The sequence below is a fragment of the Lagopus leucura genome, unplaced genomic scaffold (assembly GCF_019238085.1).
Source record: "Lagopus leucura isolate 7727_CA_CO unplaced genomic scaffold, USGS_WTPT01 Super-Scaffold_100002, whole genome shotgun sequence".
NCBI classification, from domain to species: domain Eukaryota; kingdom Metazoa; phylum Chordata; class Aves; order Galliformes; family Phasianidae; genus Lagopus; species Lagopus leucura.
Window position 1 is genome coordinate 73,485,036 of NW_024962263.1, and position 22,942 is coordinate 73,507,977.

The window sequence follows — 22,942 nt, forward strand, 5'->3', positions numbered from 1 at the left end:
TTGTATTCAAAAATGAGTTATTAAGAACAAATGCACAAATTACACTGCATAGCATATGACTGATGTAAAAAAAAAGGACTGATAAGAACTTATACCAATAAGTAATAAGATAACAGAATAAATCTGAACAAGACTTATTCATTAGCTACTGTTTTAGATACCAAATAAAGTTTAACTTTGTTTTCCAGAATGGGGATTGGATATGAGTGAAAATTGAGCTAAAAGAATGAGGAGAAGGAGTTTGTAGCACTGTTATCACTAACTTTGTGGTGATTAAAGTATGGATTGAGTTGTGCATTTCCTACTTATGAAATATTTATGGCTGCTTTATCTCACTATTGATATGTTTCATGTGTTTATGTCTGCAGAATACACTGAACAGGAACTGAACTCCATGAATCCGTGAGGCACCAGTGTGAAACTGAGTCAAAGACAGTGATTACCTCAAGGTTTTTCAGCAGAATTAATCAGTGATAACTGGGTAACTTCTGTAACCAGCAGTGTTGTCAATCACCTTTGCAGAGAATATCCCATGTCCATCCTTTCAGAGCTACTTGTCATAAGGATCTCAAGGTAGGGTTAGAGAAAATATGCAAAGGTTTCATAAAACTAGTAGAACCGGAAATCTGTGAAGGTGCTAGAAGTACTACAGGTTGGTGACCTGAGATTCTTAGCCCAACATCAAAGCTGGCATTAAGTATTTGCTTGTAACAAATTTTTCCAGTGTTTTTGAGGTTCTTTTCCCATACGAACTAAATGCACTGAAGGTAAAAAAATCTACAGAGATTCATTACTGCTGTTACGTCATCATGATAATGCTTATTTCTGTTAGATTAGTGAGATAAAAGCACAAGAAGAATCTTAGAAAATCTAGAAAACACGTCTGAGCATATTTTAAGAACTGCTGCATCTCCTACCGCAATACCTGGTTTTCATTGGAAGAAAAAATAAGTAGATGTGTTAGAAAGGAGCTGTGAAGTGACCTAATAAACTCTGCACACCCTCACTGAAAAAAAAATTTAAAAAATGAGGCAATTAAGTCAGTAGTGCTCTTATGTTGAAGCTCAAACTCCTTCACATTAGAGTAATATCCGATTTCTTTTACCATCTTCAATTGTCCAGCATTTGATGGGATAAGATAGCCACAGCTAGAGGCCTTCAAAAGTAACTTTGGTGGAAGCAGAGAAAAAGCTATATACCAACTGTATTCATCATTTATAGGATATTTATCAATTAAGTCTGAAATAGACTACAAAAGTGAGCCATCTACTAGAAGATTATATTTTCATAAAGAAAATGAAAACGAAAATGAAAACGAAAATGAAAATGAAAATGAAAATGAAAATGAAAATGAAAATGAATTCAGATTGCTTGAACTAGTCAAAACCCCCATAATCCAATCCTGAAAGTGTTCATACTGTTGTAATGGAAATTAAAAAAAAAAAAGAAAAAAAAAGTGGTCTATGGAAAACCAAATGAGGAAATACTGGATTAAATGTCTGTAATTCATGTGGTGTGTATAAATTAAGTTAGATTGCGCACACAAATTCTAATTTCTTCATAGGTAAGAATGGTATAATTTTAAAATCTCTGGTTCACCCCCCCAGAATGACATTTTGCATTTTATTTGACTTCATATCAAAACAGAGTAGAGCAGTTTTCAAATTTTCTGCTATATTAAAACTCCAGACTGCCTGATTTTCTATTTTTATGTTTTCTAAAAATTGTGTCCAATTTTGAAAATTCATTCAAAAATATCTGTCATTTCAATATTAATTTTATTTCACATATATTAACTAACAGTTTATATCATCTTTTAATCCATTATCAACAAGGTCCGATGTCAAGAACCTAAATGGTTAATTTTTCCCTAAAATTTATATTTTCTAGTTATATAAAAATACTGAAAACAAAGCATCCTTATTTTGGTTAAATAATCCAACATTCCTTTTATTTACTTATTTATTTTAATTTTAATTTATGCAACAGAACTTTTCTGCATTTAAATTATTACTGACTGGACCTTACTTTATTTTTTTTAGCATTTTAAATATTCTTTCAATACAGTACCTTTCAAAAACTGTTAGAAAAATGATTTTCCTCTTCCAAGCTTGTAATACGGTTCTGAAAACTTCACAGTGAATGTCTCGGAAATGAAATCCAGTTCTCAGGAATTCAAAGAAAGAAACTCCGTGAAGAAGTTTGATCCAGGAATGAGTGAGAAGCTCAGAAATTATTTAGACTGGAATAAATTATTTTTTTAAGTTGGCAATGGGAAAATAACCAGCTAATGTAATGCTATCTGTAATTTGGTAAGTTATTTATTGTCCTTTAATTCTATTTGAAGTATCAACATTTCCAGTACATTGTCTTAATTGGCAGAGGTCTTGTGTGGCTTGGGATAAACCCCAGTAAAACTCTTCATTCCTGTCTGAGAAGCTCCAAATTCTGAAGGAGTTCCCCTTAGTTGAAGGCATCCATACATTAGGAATATCAGTACATCCTCATTACCCATCAATGCGACAGCAATTCCAAACTTCAGACAGGCAGACAAGGCAGTAACGTTCTTTACTATATATGCCTGGACATCATCTCATTTTAATTTCAGTAACTGAACTGACAGAAACCCTAATTCATACAAAATAATACTCAGCTGAGCAAAAAAAAAAAAAAGAATATTATGACTTTAAATAGTAATATGCATGAAAAAGGTAGTTCATAAAGGACTATTGGACATCACACCATTATAAGACCAACTTAAGACAATGGGAAATACTACTTGAAATCTTTTTCCTATGATTCTTTTACCTTACCATTTTGTATTCTTTCCAGCCTTTCTGGAAATCCAGACTCCCATCTTCTCGGTGCTGTATAACTGTCCATCCTCCTCCATTGATTTCCATATTGCAAAAGACCTGTGCAGTAACAAAAAAAAAAAAAAAAAAGAAGAGATGCTTGCATTGGAATCCTGTCATTTTAGAGGTGGAAAATGTGAGTAATGGAATTATGGAAGCCTGTTTCCCTATGGATTCATGCTTTATGCCTTTGATGTCATGCTCAGACCCCATATATATTCAGTGTAATTCTCTCAGTAAAGTCTCATGTTCATTCAGAAAATTACCCATTTAAAATGGATATTTATTTTTTATTCATTTTTCACTCTTCTTACCCTACATTTAAAAATATATAGAGGATACGTTATAGAAAAAATTGCAAACACTACTTATTCACTTTTCTTTGTATGTGGTGATAACATTCATTATTGTATGAAACAATTTTAAGATCCAACTAAGTTTTTCAGTGCTCCTAATTGAAGCAAATGTTCCTGATTTTCATTCCCAAGTACTTGTCCGCAGCAGCAGAGTGGCACTGCAGCTATCCTAATTTTCATTCGACTGTGTGCTTTCATAGTTATATTTTGTTTTTTAAGGTGCTAATAGGTGAGAAGGTGGAAAGGGTGCCACCTATCAGTTTTAGCTTTTGGCATTCACATCGACAAGACAGCACTGGAGAGTTACTTAGAACTTTAAGTTGCTTTGCCAAATCAAAGGCTAATATCCAATTCAGAAGATCTCTTGTTTGATAAAGAACCATATTCCACCCTCAGGCAAAACAATTTAAATCTTTCCTTCTCATAACCATTGTCACAGTAATCCTGTGCAAGAACTTTTGTTTTAATTTGCTCCAGGCATGACAAACGAAGACACTGTGTAGGTACAGGAAGGAAACACAATACTGAACAGTGCAAATATGTGAACTTCATTTAGGTTAACCACAAGAAAACCCACAGATTTTTACAAATATTTTGGCCCTATTCTTTGTTCTGGGAAGATGGTGAGAGTCAAAACATTTATCTACAAGATTTAATTTCTTAATCTGATTTACAGTGAGAATTTCTAAATGATGGATTCACTTTCCTTACAAGTCATGTGAAGCTCCCATGAATCCGTGCCAATTTCTAAAGCATTAAATCCTCAACTGTACTAAGACTACTAATTTTAAAGACACACACACACACACACAAAAAAAAAGCAAGTCTTTTTATTCTAGAATAGAAAAAAAGTGCCTACTAAAGTACTTGAATGTTTTCTATATAATATAGCAGATTAAAGGAGAAAACTGCGGAGTGAAAGAAAGATTTACAGCAGCTGTCATTGTGTGGTCTAGCACTTTCTATTGTGGTAGACACAAACACCTGCCACACTAACAGGGTTGCCAAGCTTCTTATAGATGTTTGCTGTGCACAGTTCTAGCCAACAAATGTCCTGGACTGGCTTCTGGCCCAGGCAGTGTCAGAGCACTCAATCATTAAACAACTTTTAGCACGTTCTGATGTTTAATCCTCTACCAAATAAAGAAAAGGATGAAGTTACTTTGAATTTTTATGCATCTCTACATTCTGAGTTTATCATCAACAAAAAGAACCTGGTTTAAATTAAAAGGATATCCAAAGTGTTTCACTACTGCCTTAAAGGTATGAATAAGTACACCCAAGCTATTAAAAGAATCATAGAATCATAGAATCGTAGAATGACCTGGGTTGAAAAGGACCACAATGATCACCTAGTTTCAACCCCCTTCCATGTGCAGGGTCACCAACCACCAGACCAGGCTGCCCAGAGCCACATCCAGCCTGGTCTTGAATGCCTTCAGGGATGGGGCATCCACAACCTCCTCGGGCAACCTGTTCCAGTGCGTCACCACCATATATGTGAAAAACTTCCTCCTAATATGTAACCTAAACCTCCCCTGTCTCAGTTTAAGACTATTTCCCCTTGTCCTATCACTATCCACCCTCGTAAACAGTCTTTCCCCCTCCTGCTTACATGTTCCCTTAAAGTACTGGAAGGCCACAATGAGGTCTCCCCGGATCTTCCTATTTTCCAGGCTAAACAATCCCAGTTCTCTCAACCTTTCTTCACAGGAGGGGTGCTCCAGCCTTCTGATCATAATGGCCCTCCTCTGGACCCACTCCAAGAGCTCCACATCCTTCCTGTACTGGGAGCCTCAGGCCTGGATGCAGTACTCCAAATGGGCCCTCACAAGAGCTGAGTAGAGGGGGACAATCACCTCCTTCTCCCTGCTGGCCACCCCTTTTTTAATGCAGCCCAGAACACAGTTGGCCTTTCAAGCTGCAAGCACAAATTGCTGGCTCATGTCCAGCTTCTCATCCACCAGGACCCTCAAAAGCCATATATGGAATTATTTGTACATAATTCACAGTTATGGATTAAATTATTAAAAATGTATAGTAATAATGTAGAGGTCAATGTAATTCTACTATGAATGAAACTGGTCGGATTACCTCTTAATGTACATTAAGTGCTTCCACAATATGACTTCACAAGTCAACACTGTAGATTTGTATCAACAAGCTCAAGATTTAACAAGCCATTTGAGATTCAGGGAATATCTCTCTGGTACAGAAACCAAAGCTGGAGGTAACTGAGCAAGAACCAGAGTCTTCACAGTGCATGCAGCATCTATATAGTTAATGGGTTAAAGTTCTCGCAGATGTACTCAGAGAGATCATCAATGTGAATCTGGTAGAAAGCCCACAGGCAGAAAGCAGAGCAGAGGGTGAAGACAAAATTCATGGCAGTGCAGATTTTTTGCAGAGTTGTAGACACACAGATACGCAGACCCTGCCAGCATTTAACATGACAATTTCAGTGCAGTGCACACAGAAGTTTATAGAAGTCATCCTTATGATGACTTTAGATGACATTAAATCAGAGTTACAGAGTGAAGCATGGTAGGATATGGAGATGCTGCGGGCACTCAGAACTGTCCCCTTGGCTTCCTCCACCTCCTGTAAAAGCAGTGACCTCACCCTCATTGCCCCTTTGTCCTCATCAGCCTCTCTTCTCCCAGTAGCTGCCCTCACCTGTGTAGAGCCCTGAGTGGACTCCTGCCTTTGCTGTCACTATGACTGAGGGATAATCGTTTATCAACATCATCAAACACACACACACACACCCCTAAATAAGCCAATTAATTAGCTTAATATTTTAAAGCAAACCTTTTCCCTTCTCAAAGATATGGAATATAATTTAGATTCTTTTCATTAGAAATGAATAACTTATTTTTCATGTAGGATTGGAAAACATTTTAAGCCAATGAACAGTTGAAGCTAGAGGCATGAAAGGAAATTTGCAAGCTGTTTTTTTAAACATATGAAAATGAGCCATATAAATGTTATGGAGCTGTAAGCATAAAGGATAGTTTTCTATGAATATAGGAAGGTATGAAGAGCAAAATTATTAGAACTGACAGTAACACTTGTACAGATGATGAAGGGGCTTTTGCTACTCAGTGTCAGGATGTAAGCATCCCTAAGGAAATACATAATGTAACAAAAGTTTATTTTTATATCCCAAAATACAAAATTGCCATAAATGAGGCAATTGCTGGTGGCTGCAGGTATTACAGAAGGCAACAATATTAGGCCACTTCAGAAATGTAGGAACTGTGCACTGCTGTTGTGGTAATCCAGATAACTGAGCCTGCTTTAAACAAACAGGTATGTCTCCACGGAATTCAAGATATTAGCATGGATCCCAGAGCAATCTAACTGTGTCAGCACGGTGCTGTCTCTGGGATAATTAGTCCCGCCACAGTGATGCGCTGATCTGATTTTGAAGCTATCTCAGCTGGAGTTGGTTCAGCTATCTCTGCACAGCACTGTTTTGCAGTCTATTGATACAATCCGAATGTCTGAAAAAACATCTGTTAAAGCAATTAGACTCCTCACTTGACTAACTTGAACATGCCTAGGATCAGCTTGTACTATGTTATCATTAGGGCAAGACAGAAACAGGTGCTAGCAGAAACTCTCTCAACACACACACATTCCCACTTATTCTAACTAAAAAGGAAGCCTCCAGGAGCCAAAAAAAAAAAAAAAAAAAAAAAAAAAAAAAAAATGTAGTACAGTGATACCAGCTGAGCTGTGCTACATGTATTCATTGACAACAGTGTCTGCAAACAGTGATATAAGCATGAACACAGAGTAGCTTCCATTGTGTTACTGCACTTGTAGCATCAGTGAAGTGTGCTTAGGTACTCAGATGCTCCTGGAAGTATACCAGGAACATAAGTGCTACAGTGCTTTCAGATAGCTACTGTTTTTCATTGCAATCCAGATTCTGGAACTTTAATAAGGCTAATAAGGCTAAGTAAACCCAACTTGTGCATGCAATTCTGACTTTGGTGTAACAACTGTTTTGAGATGAACAGCTTCTATGGAACTGCTTTTGTTCTTGTCCTGTTCAGTAAAGCTTAAAGGTGTCTCTGCATTTCATATCATGTCCATTCATATTCATCAGACCTTTATTGGCCTTTGCCCAAAGCACTCTCCCACTCCAATTGTAATCATGCTTTAACAAACACTAATTCCTCAGTAAACCATAACGAGTTGACATTCAGAGGCTTCCAAAATCTGTCCAAAACCAAATTCAATAAATTTTACATACCTTAGTATCATTGTAAAGTGCCTACAGAGAGTTACATTAGTAATATTTGCACTGCATTCTTCTGTTTGCAGGGTCACCATTTTACTGCAGTAAGAATAAAATCACCAGAAAGATAGAGTTCCCTTCCTTCCACCCAACCCATTTGCTGGACGACACTCTACTTTTCTCTGGCAAGTAACCAGCCCATAGCCATGGTGGGGGTTGCTCTCAGTAGTGCCCTGTCAGAGGGACAAGCCTGCCTTTCTCCCTGTGTAAATTACCCTTAGCCTATTTGTTCACTTTCCTAGCTTCAGCTGGCTCACTTTAGCCCCCAAATCACATAATATAATGGAAAAAAACAATTTTATAATAGAAAATAATAATCTTCTGGGCCTCACTGCAGGCTTATTGGTGGTCATAGAGGGATTCAGCTGAACTTGCTGAGTGGGAGGAAGCGAGTAGACTCTTGAGTGCAAGTTGGAATTTGGGAGAGATTCTCTCTCAGTGAGAAAGAAGAATGTCTGGAATAATACACTTATCATTTTCTCCATTCTACTGTATTTTTTTTCAAGTCTGAATATAACCAGGTTTATTTGTTTCAGTGCAATATTTTGAAAAATGAGAACTTCCATAGAGGCTCCAAATGCTCCTTTTAAGGTCAGAGTAACTTCCCATTTACAAAAATGAAAATAGACCATATATTTGCCTTACCTTTTTAGGATCTGAAACATTGTTAATATAAATAGTGTAGACACCACTTTTGTTAAAACCAGATTGGTATACATCTGCACAGTCTCTGAAAGGCTTTTCTTCCTCCTTCTTCACATTCTTAAGTAAAACTGCAAAGCAGAGAAAAATACAGTAATATAAGTTACAATAGTAATATTAAGCGTGTTTGTATGAAAGAGACTCGTGCACTTTGTATTCACTTTAAACATTCACAGTAATAACTATACTGTGATCCTCAGTAATTGAGTAAATTCTATTAAAAAACTATTATGAAACTGTCAGACAGATGGCAGAGGAGGCACCAGCAGAAATAAGTCATGATTAAAATAGCTATATAGAGCATCCTGTCTACAGGGAGATGAGCACAGCAGATTCCTTCTGAGAGCAAAGGACCGTTCAGCTGCAGGTGTTGCGCCTGAATAAAGCTGTGTCTGGGAGGTTGTCAAAGAATGCTCCAGCAACAGCATGTGGAGGTGGACAAGCTTGCTCAGTGCTGTGATCCAAGACAGACTTCACCTGAGAGAGCAATACAAAATCTGGGAGGAGAGTATGCCTTTTCTCAATGACACACTGCCTTTTGAGCAGCTTTGGGGCTTGTAGCAAGGGAGATGTTTGCTTAAGTTTGCTTTTTTTGGATGCAGAGAATGGTTTCATGAGTTTTACACCTACATATAAGTTACTACATACAGCCTAAGGGAAAAAAAGAAAAAAAGGGTGCTCCTGAAGTCAGTTATTTAGAGTCATGTTTAGTCTTTTTATGACTCAGAACAGAAAACAAGTAATATTGGAACACTGGTGCAGATCTTGATCTTGCATATCACAGATCGCTTATGTGGGCTGCCCCAAAAGTAATGTATCCTATTTTATTACACTGTCCCACAATATCAGAGGCAAATGGCAGTAGAGGTTGGACCTTCCTGCCAATATTCCATTACGTTTTGTTACCATGTGAAAGATGGCAGCAGAGGGGCAGTCTGACATGGAAGTGTGTTTGGAGAAAAGGTGTGGAGTTGAATTCTTGCATGTGGAAAAGATTGCATCCATTGACATTCACTGATACTTGCTCAACATTTATGAAGACCGAACAGTGGATGTGAGCACAGTGAGGCAGTAGGTGGTGTGTTTCAGCAGTGGTGACAGAGGGTCACCTCTGTTGGTGCACTTGTTTACAATTGCAGCATGCAGTCTAGCAAAAATTAATCACTCTGCCAAAATAAATTGCCAGGGATTGTGACCATATTGAAAAAGAGTGTATTGCATCTGAGAATTTGATCTATTAAACAGTGTTATTGTTCTCTTTGTATCTGTTGTAGTTTCCATGGTAATAAATAGGAGGCATTACTTTCTGAGTGAACTATGTACGCGGTCTAGGCTGAGAACTCAGGAGGCAATATTTAAGGATCCTGGTTTTAAAGCTACAGGGAATTCCCTGTAGAAGGAGATGTGAATGTTCCCTTCACTTTCACAAACAAAAGTAGTCTGACCCCACACAATACCGTAGAATATGATTTCATTCCAACAACACATACTTTAAGTACATCAGTATTCCCATAGAAATCCATCAGTCTACTCAGAATCCTAAAGTTAAACATGTCTATAAGTGCTGTGCATGGCTCAGGCCAGCACTTCATTAATCCCTTCAATGAGGAAACAACATTTAGGTCCTTCAGACACATTCACTGGTCTGTGACACAAACATTTTTTTTTCATTTCTTTTGCTTGAAAATCTGAATTGTAAGTAGAAAAAGGATTGTGTCTTATTCAGTCTCAATAAAGTGGTCTATAATGTAAATCTTGCACTTAATGATAATGATGTGCAAAAGAGCAACAGTCTTGCACAGCATGTAGGATGATCTGGGCCATAAAAGTGTTTGCTTTGCAGCTTGATATGCTAACTCACCTCTGAACACTTCAAAGCAATATTTTAGCATGGTGAATTTCTGCAAGATTACTTGTCATTTATACCACTAAACAGATGCAGAAACTGAGGAAGAAAAATGTTAAGTGTTTTGCAGCAGTGGTTTTGTGAAAAGGCAAAAATGGAGAAAAAAAAAAAGAAAAAAAAAAAGAGAAAAAAGAAAAAAAAGAAAAAAAAAAAGAGAAGTCCAGACTTGAATTATCATAAGATTATCCTACTCTCTAGATACAGATGCAAACAAAATCCTCGTATTTTTCCCTTTCCACGCATATGTTGTGCTTACTGTTTTCTTTGAACACCATCAATAAAAATAAAACTAGGTTCAGGTACTTCCATGTGAACTTCATTTGGAAATTGACTACTTTGGAACTTGGAAAAGAAAGGCAGCGCTGGTGATGCAGTAGATGACACTTCCCTGTGAGATGGGGCCCTCAGCAAGGCACACAGAACACTGCATGAAGGTGTCAGGTTATAAATAAATCATAGAAGTGAGGCCTTCATGACTCGTATTAATTAAAGATTTCACAGTACTTTTCCGTATGCAGATGGTGTTAGCATCAGTGACCAAAGTCCAGCTTGAATAATTACTTGGGGTTTGAGCCAAATCCCAGAGGAGTTTAAGCAAAGCCTCTCATTGATTTCAAGGGGCTTTAGATTAAATCCATTCTTCCCAGCCTGACTTTCTCTAGTACTGGTGTTTCAACTGCAGACATTAGTTTCTTTTGTCTAAAAATGTATTTTATTGTACAGAGGCAGAGTCTTCATTTCCTTCAGTTTTAACTACTTATATTTTAATATGTATAATACATATTGAAAGGTCATGTTACCTCCATTTTACCATAATATACACATTGCAAAACACTTAAGAGTCACTCAGGGATACTAAGATTTGAATTTGGTTCATTTTTAACTGAAAGTTAGACAAAAATTTAAGGATTATCTCCCAAAGTTAATATTATCTGACTTTCAAATGAAGTAAGATTTTAATTTCAAATGAATTAGAATTAGATTTGAAAATAATTTTCTCAGGAAATGAATGTCTAAAAAGCATACTTAGAAAAATATTTTTACCTTTTGCTTAGAGATTAGAGAAAACACAACAAAGCTTCTGTTGACATCAGAGAGGAAGGTGACAGGGACAGATAAATGTCTTGCATACGCTCAGTTTCTTCCTTCCCTTCTGTATCAGTCAGCTGAAATACCCAAGACCACACAAGGCAGATGTGGTAATTTCCTACAGACTAAGCAACCCAATTATGTTACCGCAGTGGGTTTCTTTGGGTGCTTGTCCTCCCTCTCCCAGAAAACGAGAAGGAAAGCTCAGCCACTTGTGAAGCTACTATTGAGTTGTTACGTGTTGCAGCACAATACATTTAGTAAGACAAGCACAAAATTTTCCTAAACAGATCATGCTGTAATTTACAAGAGCCTAAAGCTATCGGAAAACTAATACTCAGGAATGCTAATGGTAATGCACTTGCAGGATAAAACATGATTTTTTTAAGGTTAAATTTTGTTTTTCTAACTCAGTATTCCATATTGCTTCCAAATAACTTCTATTACTCAAAAGATTTTGGTTTTTTTCCATGTGGGATGCTCCAAAATATTACTTTTTTATTTATTACATTTATTACCACAGAAACGACAATAGAATCAAGGAGAACAATTTGATAGAACAAATTGTCAGCTACGATACATTGTTTTTCAACACAGTCACCACCATTAGCTGTGCTTTTTGGCTAGCAATGAACAAGGGCCTGCAAGCCACACAATCTGCAGAGGTGACCTGCTGACACTGTTGTCACTGCTGAAACACAACACCCACTGCTTCACTGTGCTCACATCCGCTGTTTGGTCTCCATTCACGTTTAGCTAGTATCAATATATGTCAGTGGGTGCAATTTTTTCCCCGTGGAAGAATTCTACTACATACCTTTCCTTCATTCACATTTCTGGGTCAGAGATCATTTTGTCAGAGTGCCTCTCTGCTGCCATCTGTCACATGGCAACAAAATGTAATGGAACGTTGGCAGGAAGGTTCCACCTCTACTGCCATGTCACCAAGACTGTCTCTGACATCATAGGCCAATATAGTAAAATAGGAGGCATTTCTTTCGGATCAGCTATTGTATGACATTGCATAGACCTGGAATCCTTTATGCATCCAATGAATGATACACTGGTTGACATACCGTGAATAAATATTAAATAGTAATAAAGTTCAAGGAAAGTGCTTCAAAACAAATCATGTAGCCATTGAATTTCTCTGTTCAGCTTAAACACCTCAAATTTCTTTAGCATTTTCTAATGTTAGTTTAGCTATTTTCAGATACTATACTTAGTCAAAGGTTTATGTATCCAAAGAAAAAGATAAGTCTATGTCAAGTAAAATAATATGATTTTTAGACCTGAATAGTTCACCAAAATTTGGAGACCTGGAGGGGTTTTTTTTGTTTTCCATTTTCTGGATGAATAAGCTGGTGATGAAGTCATGCCCTACGAAGACACAATGTCTCTACCCAAAAACCTCCTTTCCTGAACAGAAGATTAATTAACAAGCAAAATAAATTTATTTCACTGCATACCCAAAAGACTTCTGCTTAATTTTCAGCCCAATAACTTTCTCTTTGGTTTATACTATCTGTTTCCTTATCTGAGGAGTTATTTCTTTCAATTGTCAGTTCCTTAGCTTTATTTTTTTTTTTTCACCAAAGCCTTGGATGACAGGTTGAGTCCAGGTAACATAGCAAGTATCTTCTATAAGTGCTCAGGGCTCTTCCAGCTGACTGTTCCCACATAGGTGCAAAAGCCCTGGCAAGGTGGTTGCTTTGCAGCTTCACAGAAGGACAGGAATCCAAATAAATGTGGTTTCTGCTCACCCAGGAGCTCTAAGACGCCAGAGCTGAGCAGTTCTATTGCTAGAAAGTGCTTAGTAAATTAGTTTGTAAGGTTATCTCGAAAGGAATCTGCTTTTCTACCCAAATATTAAAAAATAGCAACTAACTCTAAAGAGGAAACAGCTTCTGAAATATGTAGTAATCTAAAGACATCTTCTGGGAATAAAAAATATAAAATATATAATACGTATCTTTTTTCTTATATATATCAAAATTATCTAGTTTGATCTACTAGAAAAAATATTTCAAAAATTATACATCAATTTTTTCAAGAATTCTGTTTTTTTTATTAGGAAAATGAAGTTCTTAATTCACTGTTTTTCAAGTGAATTGCAAAACAGATATTTGATGAATGAACAGTGCAGTTTGTCTATAAATAACAAAGAATATCAAATTGCAGTTCATTATGTTGACTGAATCAACAAAATCACATTCATATTTACTAAATAATTTAAGTTCTGAACTGACATATTTTTGAAATCAGTTGAGACTGAGTTAATCACTAGAGTCCTGTGTCCTGTACTGATATTGCCAGTAAATGAAAGGCAGCTGTTGTTTTTTTGTTTTTTTTTTCTATGGTGGTGACTTAGTTGAACAGATATTCAGAGATTTCTGCAGTACCTTATTGAATTATTTTATTTTCATGGCTTAAATGTTTCATTTACGCAAATCAAATTTTCTTAGAAGATTCAGTAGTCACTAAACAAACCAAAAGACACAAAAAATATTCTTTGTTCTTTTGAATCTTAGAAGGAAAATTCTCTCTCCAACTTACTTCTCTCTTACTGCAAACATATTTTATCTAAATTCTACCTGCTTTGTCAAAAGCATTTCATGTGTCTCAGATGAGAAGCTTTTAACAAATTGAAAAGGAGAATCTTGTAAACTGGTGTCTGTCTACCTACAGCTGCAGCATCTAAGGACAGGGTCATTCAAGGACCACAGCGTACTAGTTACTATCAGTATCCAGATTGCAAGCAAAGTTTCCCTTAATCTTGTTGTGGTTCCAGACACACAGTGTGGAATCCTACACTTCCATAAGATATCCTGTATCTCTAACCCTTTTTCCAGCCATTTGGGTGCAGCTGCTGTGCTCCACTGCCTTTCCAGTTAAAATTGCAAATAGCACCCGGCTTGCAAAGAATTGAATTGGGAACAGTTTGATAATGTTCTCAGAAGGATGTCAGTCAAATATCCTCAGTGTGGAGGCCTAGAACATGGCCCACAGCATTTATATATGTTCCCAGAGTTAGTGCCGGGAGCCACAAACAGATTTGACAGAGAAAGGGTGAAGATTATTTCTGTTTTGAGGAGGAAAGTTACAGCCACTCCAAGTTACAGCCACTCTTTTTTTGCTGACTTACAGCCAGAGGTACAGTGTGTCATTTTAGTGGCCTAGTCTTGCAGATACCAACCTCTGCTTGAGAACAAATATTGAACTGCAACATAGATGTATGTGTTGCACCAGTATTCCTTTCAGCAACACAGTTGTGTTGGAAATGTTCTGTGCACCACAGAAACGGACACAAAACTGGAAACATGCTCCAACTCAGATTTGCTCTTCAGACAAGCACGGTGCTGCCTACAGACTGAAATGATAGCCATGCAAGTGCAAGTTTCTGTACGTGGCAAAGAAGATTTGAATAGTGCATATCCGGGACTCCAGTCTGTTCAGATACGTAAGAAGCTAATCATCCCTACTGCATGCTACAATTTTTTCACCACCTGAAGTAGATCTAATATACTTGGTTGACTCTGTGTCACACTCTTCATCATCTTTTTTTTTTTTAGATTTCTTGTTTAGTTTTTCAGGCATAGGATCAAATATTTTGCACAATATTTGAGCACATCATCAATTATACTGTGGTACATAGTTTTTTCTGATTTTTTTCTGTTCATTTGTAGTAATTTATAAGATTTCATAATTTATTCAATTTTCCATTTCATTCATTAATAGTCAAGAAACAAATCCTGTGCATTCAAGATTTACTTGGGAGTTTACCTTAAACTTACATGGCTATTTCAGCTAGAAGGAAACAGAATTCTAGAACTCCTTCCTTGGCCACGCTCAATTGCTGAAAAATTAGAATGGAAAATGCTGACCTTCATTTGAACTTTCAGAGTTTATGGCAGTATGAGTAAACATTTTCATTTTGTATTTAAGGGAACATTTCATTATTACCCCCAAATAAATCTGCAGTGTCATTTAAATGAGTGGTGCTGCTCTTCCCATTGCTGTTGGTTGCAGTCTCCACAGCCAGAGTGAGTCAACTAACATGAGATCTAGCAGAAGGCTTGGATTTTTTTTTTTTTTTTTTTTTTTTTTTTTTGGGGGGGGTTTTTGACAACACCTTTTTTTTTTTTTTTTTTTCTTTTTTTTAACAGGCATGTAATTCCACTGGAACAACTCCCTTAATTTTGCTTATTGTGTGGTTCTAAAATTATTAGAATGTACAGAGAAGTGAAAGGATTTTGTTCCCAAGGAGCAATGACAAAATAAAAAGTAGTCCTTTTGCCATTAACCCCTAGCCCTTCCATATTTCCATACTGCATGTGGGAGGTCCAAGTGAATGTGTAAACCTCTCTTAATATAATTCAACACAACTACCAAGCTATGCGGAAATGTAGTTAGCAAGGCTAAGTTGATTCTGCAGCCTAAGAACTAGCACAGTTTCAGATTCATTAGAAACACAAAGGGTCATTACATACAAGAATTTCAGACCCACATTTTTAAGGGGAGAAGGGAAGAGAAAAGGCTCGGCAAATTAGTTGCCTCATACTAAAATTTACAGAAAAGTTTTAGCAGCTAACAGAATATTACATTTCTCTTTTTTTCCTCCCCACTAAGAGTGTAAAGTAAGAAAAGCAAACAATGGCATAGCAGGAGTATTGAAGCTATCCAACTACTTATTAAATAAATCATTTAAAGCAGAATTCCTCTCCTGTAGTGCTGCAGGAATTGACTAGGTCTTGGAAAATGATGTTAACTTAGTGAGCTTTCACCCTCTCCAGGGCATAATTATTTACTACCTAATAAATTACCAACAGTTATCAAGTTTGTTTCCCAATAAATCTGGCCTTAGTGACTGGTAACAACAATAATACTTCGATTCACTGCGCATTTGAAAGACATCACTTAGAAATACCATAAAGTGGTCCTCATTAGTGAGCTGAAATAGAATGCCTTATGGCCCGTTTACAAAGAGATAAAGACACTTAATTATCCAGCTGTAATATAGTTCCTTAATAGTTTCTGCTTGAGACAGCAGTTTTGTGAGTAACCAGCTATTCATGGAGAGATGAGAACTAAAGAAGTCTTTCACAAAATGCTAAAAGAGAGATTAAGCCACTGGCTTTGTTTAATATCTCCAGTGTCCATATTTCTTTAATTGATTTATATTTTTCCACACAGAAACCCTAATGTGCATTTAGTGTTTCCAGTTGAATCATGCATATAAAAAAAAAACTTCATTAACAAGCCATTTGGGTGACACTAGCAGTGTTGTTGGCTGGCTTATACATGGCTGATATCCCCTCTAATATCTTCGCTGGAACTGAATAATACCATTTTCATAAAGCAAAGTGAAGAGGGATTTGGCACTGAGACATACTGTAGGAATGAGAGATGGCAATTGATTTCAATATTAATAACCAAGAACTGAAGTATAAAAATATACACTCAAATTGTTCATTCCTCAGTATTAACAAATATTAATTTGCTGTCATCATCAGTAACTCAATAGGGATAAAATACAGGAATCCCCAATTCTGTTTTGGAGAGCTCTAATATTTTTCCCACTGAAAGATATATTAAATAATGTACACGTCAATTAACTTATTTAAGTATGGTATCTCTATTAAAACATGGTCTGACTTGATCATAATTAAAAAATTTAGTTGCATTTTATTGTACAGTGTAACTTACAAATGAAGTTGTCCTTGACTGAACAAGGTATATATATTTATTTTTAAAATTTTATTATTTGGTATTAATATCATTATTTCTTTACTTTCAGAAAACAGCACTTATAAAATAATGGTTTCCCAATGTAGATACTGATCATATAAACAGCAGCACTATTCTTTTCACCCCTTATCAAGAATTGAGAGAAAAAGGCACTTTCAGGCACAATTCTCCTCATCCTAAGACAGCTCATTAAACAAAAGCTTCTTTGATGAATCTAAAGGAAGTGTAGATAGGCTTCTACATCTGCCCCCTAAATGGTAGGTGAGTCAAGCAAAATTGACTCCTGAAAGCTCGTAAACTATCTGAGCATCTCTGCAAAAATGTGTGTGACCATAAAAACTTTCCAAAGGTAACAGAAAGTCTATAGCACATGAACAAATAAACCTGTGAAGAACAAAACAATACTGGTGTTGATGTGCAGGTGTTTCCTACACAACTGCACAAATACAACTGAAGCACTGCAGCCTCTTTCACCTTGGTGGTTCTGCACATAGAAGACAAGGAAGAAAAGGAGTACTTTCCATGGCACTCAGTGAATTAAAATTCCATTTTTTTATCCCTAGATTTCAAGATTTCAAAATACAGATATAGACAGTTATTCTAAATAAGTGGAATAGGCTTATAATACTGAGGTTTGTGAATCACGGGTGGAAAAATGTGATCTTTTTTCACAGCAATCTTCTGCAATAGCATAGAATAAGTCAGTCAGAAGGGACCTTCGAAGATCATCAGGTCCAACTGCCTGATCACTTCAAGGTTAACCGCAATAAGGATAACGTCCAAATGTATCTTGAACCGTGACTGGAATGGGGCATCAATTGCCTTGCTGGAAAGTCTGTTCCAGCATTTGATTACCCTCACACTAAAGATTTTTTTTCTATATCATTGTACAAACGTGTTGCCGTCCTTAGCTTTGACACTTTTCATTATCTCTGTAGTGCATAATGGCAGAATGAGGAAGTGTGGAACACAAATTGCTTCAGTGCATTAAAACAGGTTTTATTCAAAGATCAGGCTGCTCTAGCTTTGCCAAGTCAATTTAATTGTGTTTTTATTTTATTCTTACTCAATAGTAGGAAAAAAATAGTAAAAATATTTAGAATTTATAAATAAAGTGTCATGTTTTGTTATTTGTGTTAGGGTTATCCAATTCCAGCTACAAAAGAAAGAGAAAAAAACCTATCAGTTTATTCACGTATTTCTTTCTTTTAACCATACTTAAAATGTGTGGATCAAAGCACACTCTTTATCCACTTCAGATCTACAGCTTGCAGCCAAAGTTGGTCATAAACTTCTTAAATTATCAAAAAATCTTGTTCTGATTGCTTCCATGCTTCAGAAGAAAAATGAAGTGACTGGTATGCCATACAAGGCTCCTGCCTCATGAGTTACACTATATCACGTTAAAAAAAAATCCTTAACAAAGTTAGGGATGAAGTACAAAAAGGAGACAAGCGTTAAGGAGTTAAAAGAGATTTCTAGTGAAATGGTTACCACAGACTATATCTCAGATGAATACCAATATCATTTTTGCTGTGCACATAAAATCAGTAACTGTATCGTACAAACTTATTCTTCTACTCTGCATAAGTACAATACAAAAATTCATGTTGCTGAACACAATTGAAATAGTGATACCTAAAATTATCTTTAGGAACACCTGAATCTTTTAATCTATGTTGGCATTCTGATGAATCTTTTCTAATTCTCTTTTTCTTTTTAAAAACTGACTTGTATTATAGAAGCTGTCTTTGAAGTCTTGCTAATGAAATAGGCCAGCTTCTCTGCTGGGGTAATTTTGTTAGTGCCAATGGAGTTTCCCCTGTGTCTGCAACCTCCAGGTCATCTCTTTGAAGTTCTTACTCTATCCTCAATCTGTATATTTCAGTATAAATTTTAACATGATAAAATTGTGTCCTACAAAATAGAATACTTAAGGTTAATGCTTTGAGTAAATGAACTACTATGCCTTTTAAAAGTAAGTATTCCAATAGAACAAAATTTTCCATGCAGCATTTTCTAAAATATGAAATCTATTCAGAAGTCTAGAGATTTGAACCTTTGCAGAAATGTCAGACCTAACGAAGTTATTTACTTCACAAACTCAATAGGCACTTCTAGGGAGGTAAATTCCTGGCATATGTGTGTATTATTTTGAGAATTAAGCTTAGCTTCTCATCAGCATTCAAGAGGAAGCTAATGCTTTATTTCTCCCCTACTAGGAGGTCACAAAAACAGACATTCATGACAATAGGTTTTTTTACATTTCCATTAATCTTAAGTGCATGAATTTGGACCAAACATTTTAATAAGGTATGTTAATATACAGTCTGACAGACAATATACATTAGAAAAAAAAAAAAAAAAAAGAAACCAGAAAAGGACAGTAAATGTTAAATATAAATGTATTTCCGTGCTGAAATTTTAAATTCCCTTATGCTGTGGGTAGGAGAACTTATGAAGTTATGCAAAGCAGTGTTAACATGATAGGCACTCTAGGTCAATTTTCTTCTACTGAAGAAAAAAAGAAAAAGAAGAAAGTATTTGAAAATAGATGAGACTCCAGACTGAGCACATTTTGTGACCTTTGGCTTTAAACATAATATCCCACCGGACTAATGCAATTTCTGAATTACTTAGTTTCAACTTGGATATACTTCTATGATGAAGATATTATTTATTATTTAACACAATTTGCAGTGCATTCCTTGCAGTTTTTTCCAGTCAACACTAAAAATCCATTTGAAAAGTATTTTTTTTTCTGACCTGGAAGCTTAGTAAGTATCTTGCATACCTTTTACTGTCTTACATGTTTATTGGTTGACCGTAACAGTAATGTGCCTAAATCAAAAGAAATTTCATGCTTTTCATATTCTAAAATACTCATAATACCAGTTGATAGTGGGAGAAACAGAAATTTAGATGGACTTACTAAAATTTTAGAACACACAGTCTCAAACATGATATTTTCATCCAGAGAAATGTGAAATCTCATCATGGACAGAAACAGAAGGTGACTGATAAGCCAAGGCTACATGTTTTTCCATTCATACACATAAGATTAAAATGCTTTATCCATCCTCAGAATAATCTTCAAAGTAGTGTGAGGAATGAGTAGTTTTAAGAAAATGAGAATCACAAAATCTTTGACAACCTTTGCATACAACTCAATGATCTGTATCCAATTCTTTGTTATCTTCTATAAGTGATGGACTTCTACAGCTTTGCAGATAGCGGTGCAGTACCTCTACAAGGATTAATTAAGCCTTCAGCTCAACATTTCTACTTCTCTATTTTTCTGTTGCAGAAAAGTAAAATTCACAGGCATTTGTCTTTTTTTTTTTTTTTATATATATTTGAGTATGGAGATTACTTGATTTCTAGAAAGTTTCTTTAAATTTCCACAATACTGAACAGTCATTTCAACGAGGTTAGTGCCTGAAAGCACTGCTTTTTTAGAAATTCTAATTTAGAAATTATTGATAGCCCCTTCCAAGATTGTTTAGCCTAAAACTATATATAAACAAGCCATAGACACAGGCCAAAATGGAGACGTGTGTTCCCATACACAAATGCAGTATCCTGCATTCATTTGACTTTTTGCAATCTTTGGGACCTTTCAGATTTTCTGTTTGTATGGATTATATGCATCTGAAATCCTAGAATTACTCACTGTCAGAGAGAGGTGGGTGGTATTTTGGGAATGAAACTCACAAATAATTTGTGCTGAACAGGTGGCCCCCATCTCAAAACTAGCCTTCTACAAAACCAGCACTGAAAGAGGGATCTGGACTTTATCTTTTAATCCATCTGTATTTTTAAAAATTATCCTCTTTTTTACTTTTTTTTCTTTCTTCCTCATTCCCTTTTAAGTTCTTCAGAAATACTCACAACATTTATCTAGCGATGGTTGAAGCACCAAAGCAGATCATACTGTAGGATTGTCATCCAGTATTAGGGACTATGTTAGTTAAGCTTCTCAGAGTGTAAAATTAAACAAAAGCAGTTTCTGCTCAGTGCTATATCTTCACACTAGCCACTAATTTCCTCACAGACTACTAATAGGCAGTCTTCTGAAAGTTTTCTAACTTACTTAAACTAATCTAAAAATAGTGTCATTATGTCATTACTGGAATCAATTTATCTCATTGTTTATAACAAAAAAAAACCCACAATGGTTGGTTTCAAATAAAGTCATTCAACAGTAATTTTACTTAAAATATCTTTTTTTAATTCCTAACTTTATTTCACAGATTGGAAAGCCTGAGTATTATGAAATGAGCGAAGAAGATCATCTTGCCATATGTGACACTTTTTTGTTTTTATCACTTTATCGTTTTTAGATTTCTTGAGACTGGCAAGAGTTTGTAAAATACACAGTTGTACACTTTTAATTTATGGTGGGAAATCTGAAAAAGGTACTTAAAGACATTCTCAAAATACTGATGTTTTAGCCACATTTTTCAATTCCTCTCATCTCCTGTTTTCATTCCTGGGAAGTTACTCATCTGTAACAATCATGCCTCTTAGACTTGATGCCTTGCTTAGGTCACACTTCCTTTCAAAGATGAGTACCAAAAGTAAAAAACTTGAAGTTTTTAAGGGAGTCTGTCTTTTGATAGCTCTTCATCTTTATAATAATTCAAAAATCTTTATTAGACTCAATGATATCTAGCAATCAGAACTTCGTGTAACGAAATATTATCTTTTGTCAATGAAAGATATCTGTTACTAGCTCTCCCTCTTCTCTCCAGAGTTGGTGATTTTACATAGCAGTACATCGTACATACTTTTTTCTGTATTTTACAGCTTTCTCTCCTCATATGGAAATCGTTGCAGGTTTGCAATTATTTCCCTTATGCTATTCTGTTCTGGATCATTTCCATTTCTGCTATATGCCTTATGAAATTAGATGACCAATATTTAACAGTATAAGACAGGAGAGGTATCACTGATGTATGTTTCACATTTTGATATTCTCTACCTCCCAATAAACACCTCTTATGACATGTTTTATGTGTTAAGCATAAGTGCACACATAAAGACTTCTGAAAGAGTAAATTTCATATTTTTGGTGAGAACTGTGAGTAGCCTTAATTGTATTTCCCAGCACATGTACTCTTCTATTTTCAACATATATTTGCATAGACTGAATCTGGTAGCAATTTTTACTATAATGATTTAGTTTTCTGCCTTCATTGGAATAGTTTCATACTCCAGGATATTATTTTAACTTAAGATGTCTGGCTTCTTTTCAGCTGTGTATATGCTTACCAAATACATTAATCAGCTCAACTTAGATAGTTAGTGGAAACTTTTCTGCCATTATTTCTTTGAAAATTTTCTCAAAAAATCATCCAAGGAATATTCTTACCATGGTGACACACACAAAAAAAAATTAATAATGTCCAAAACTGAGGGTGAGAGTTAACCAATTAGGATTATATTTCTGCATTTAGCCATGATGAGCACCTTTTACTTCCACATTTCCTCAGCTGTTTTTAAAAAAAAAAAAAAACTGCTGAAAATTCAGGTTTTCAGATGTCTGAATTTGGATCCAGGAGCCCAGCTTAAAACTTCCACTTCTGAAATCCTCATTCAAAGTATTTATAAGAAGCATCTGAGGAAACTAATCTTAGAAAAAATGTGTTTTGTTTTGTTTTTTCTTTGAACCTAATTTGGAATACTTTGAAACTCTTTTTCTAATCTTAAAGAGAATTTGTAGTAAAGTTCCATATGAAAATAATATATACTTCATATTGATATTAATTTTAAAATACTCCTGAGCTCTATTAGAAAACCCTGAGCACAACTTTGCCAGGTTTCTTTGCCAAAAGATTGCAAAACGTGATAAATGAATTGCATTGCATCACAGTTTTTCTTTAGTGATATGAGAACAGCCTACTATGAAGGATGTTATTTACTTCAAAATGCTGGGGAACTGTCTAACAGAATAAGCAGAAGGGAACACTTAGAA

The 22,942-nt window shown here is 35.6% G+C and overlaps 1 protein-coding gene across 1 annotated transcript in view; it reads right to left on the minus strand.

The window, feature by feature from the left end:
* Positions 1 to 22,942, minus strand: part of ANGPT1 (angiopoietin 1) — a 167,060-nt gene that overhangs the window by 49,326 nt on the left and 94,792 nt on the right. The window contains exons 5-6 of the mRNA XM_042870214.1: positions 8,166 to 8,293; positions 2,814 to 2,915 (exon numbers count right to left, since the gene is read on the minus strand). Coding sequence (XP_042726148.1) covers positions 2,814 to 2,915; positions 8,166 to 8,293 — 230 coding nt within the window. The remainder of the gene's footprint in view (positions 1 to 2,813; positions 2,916 to 8,165; positions 8,294 to 22,942) is intronic.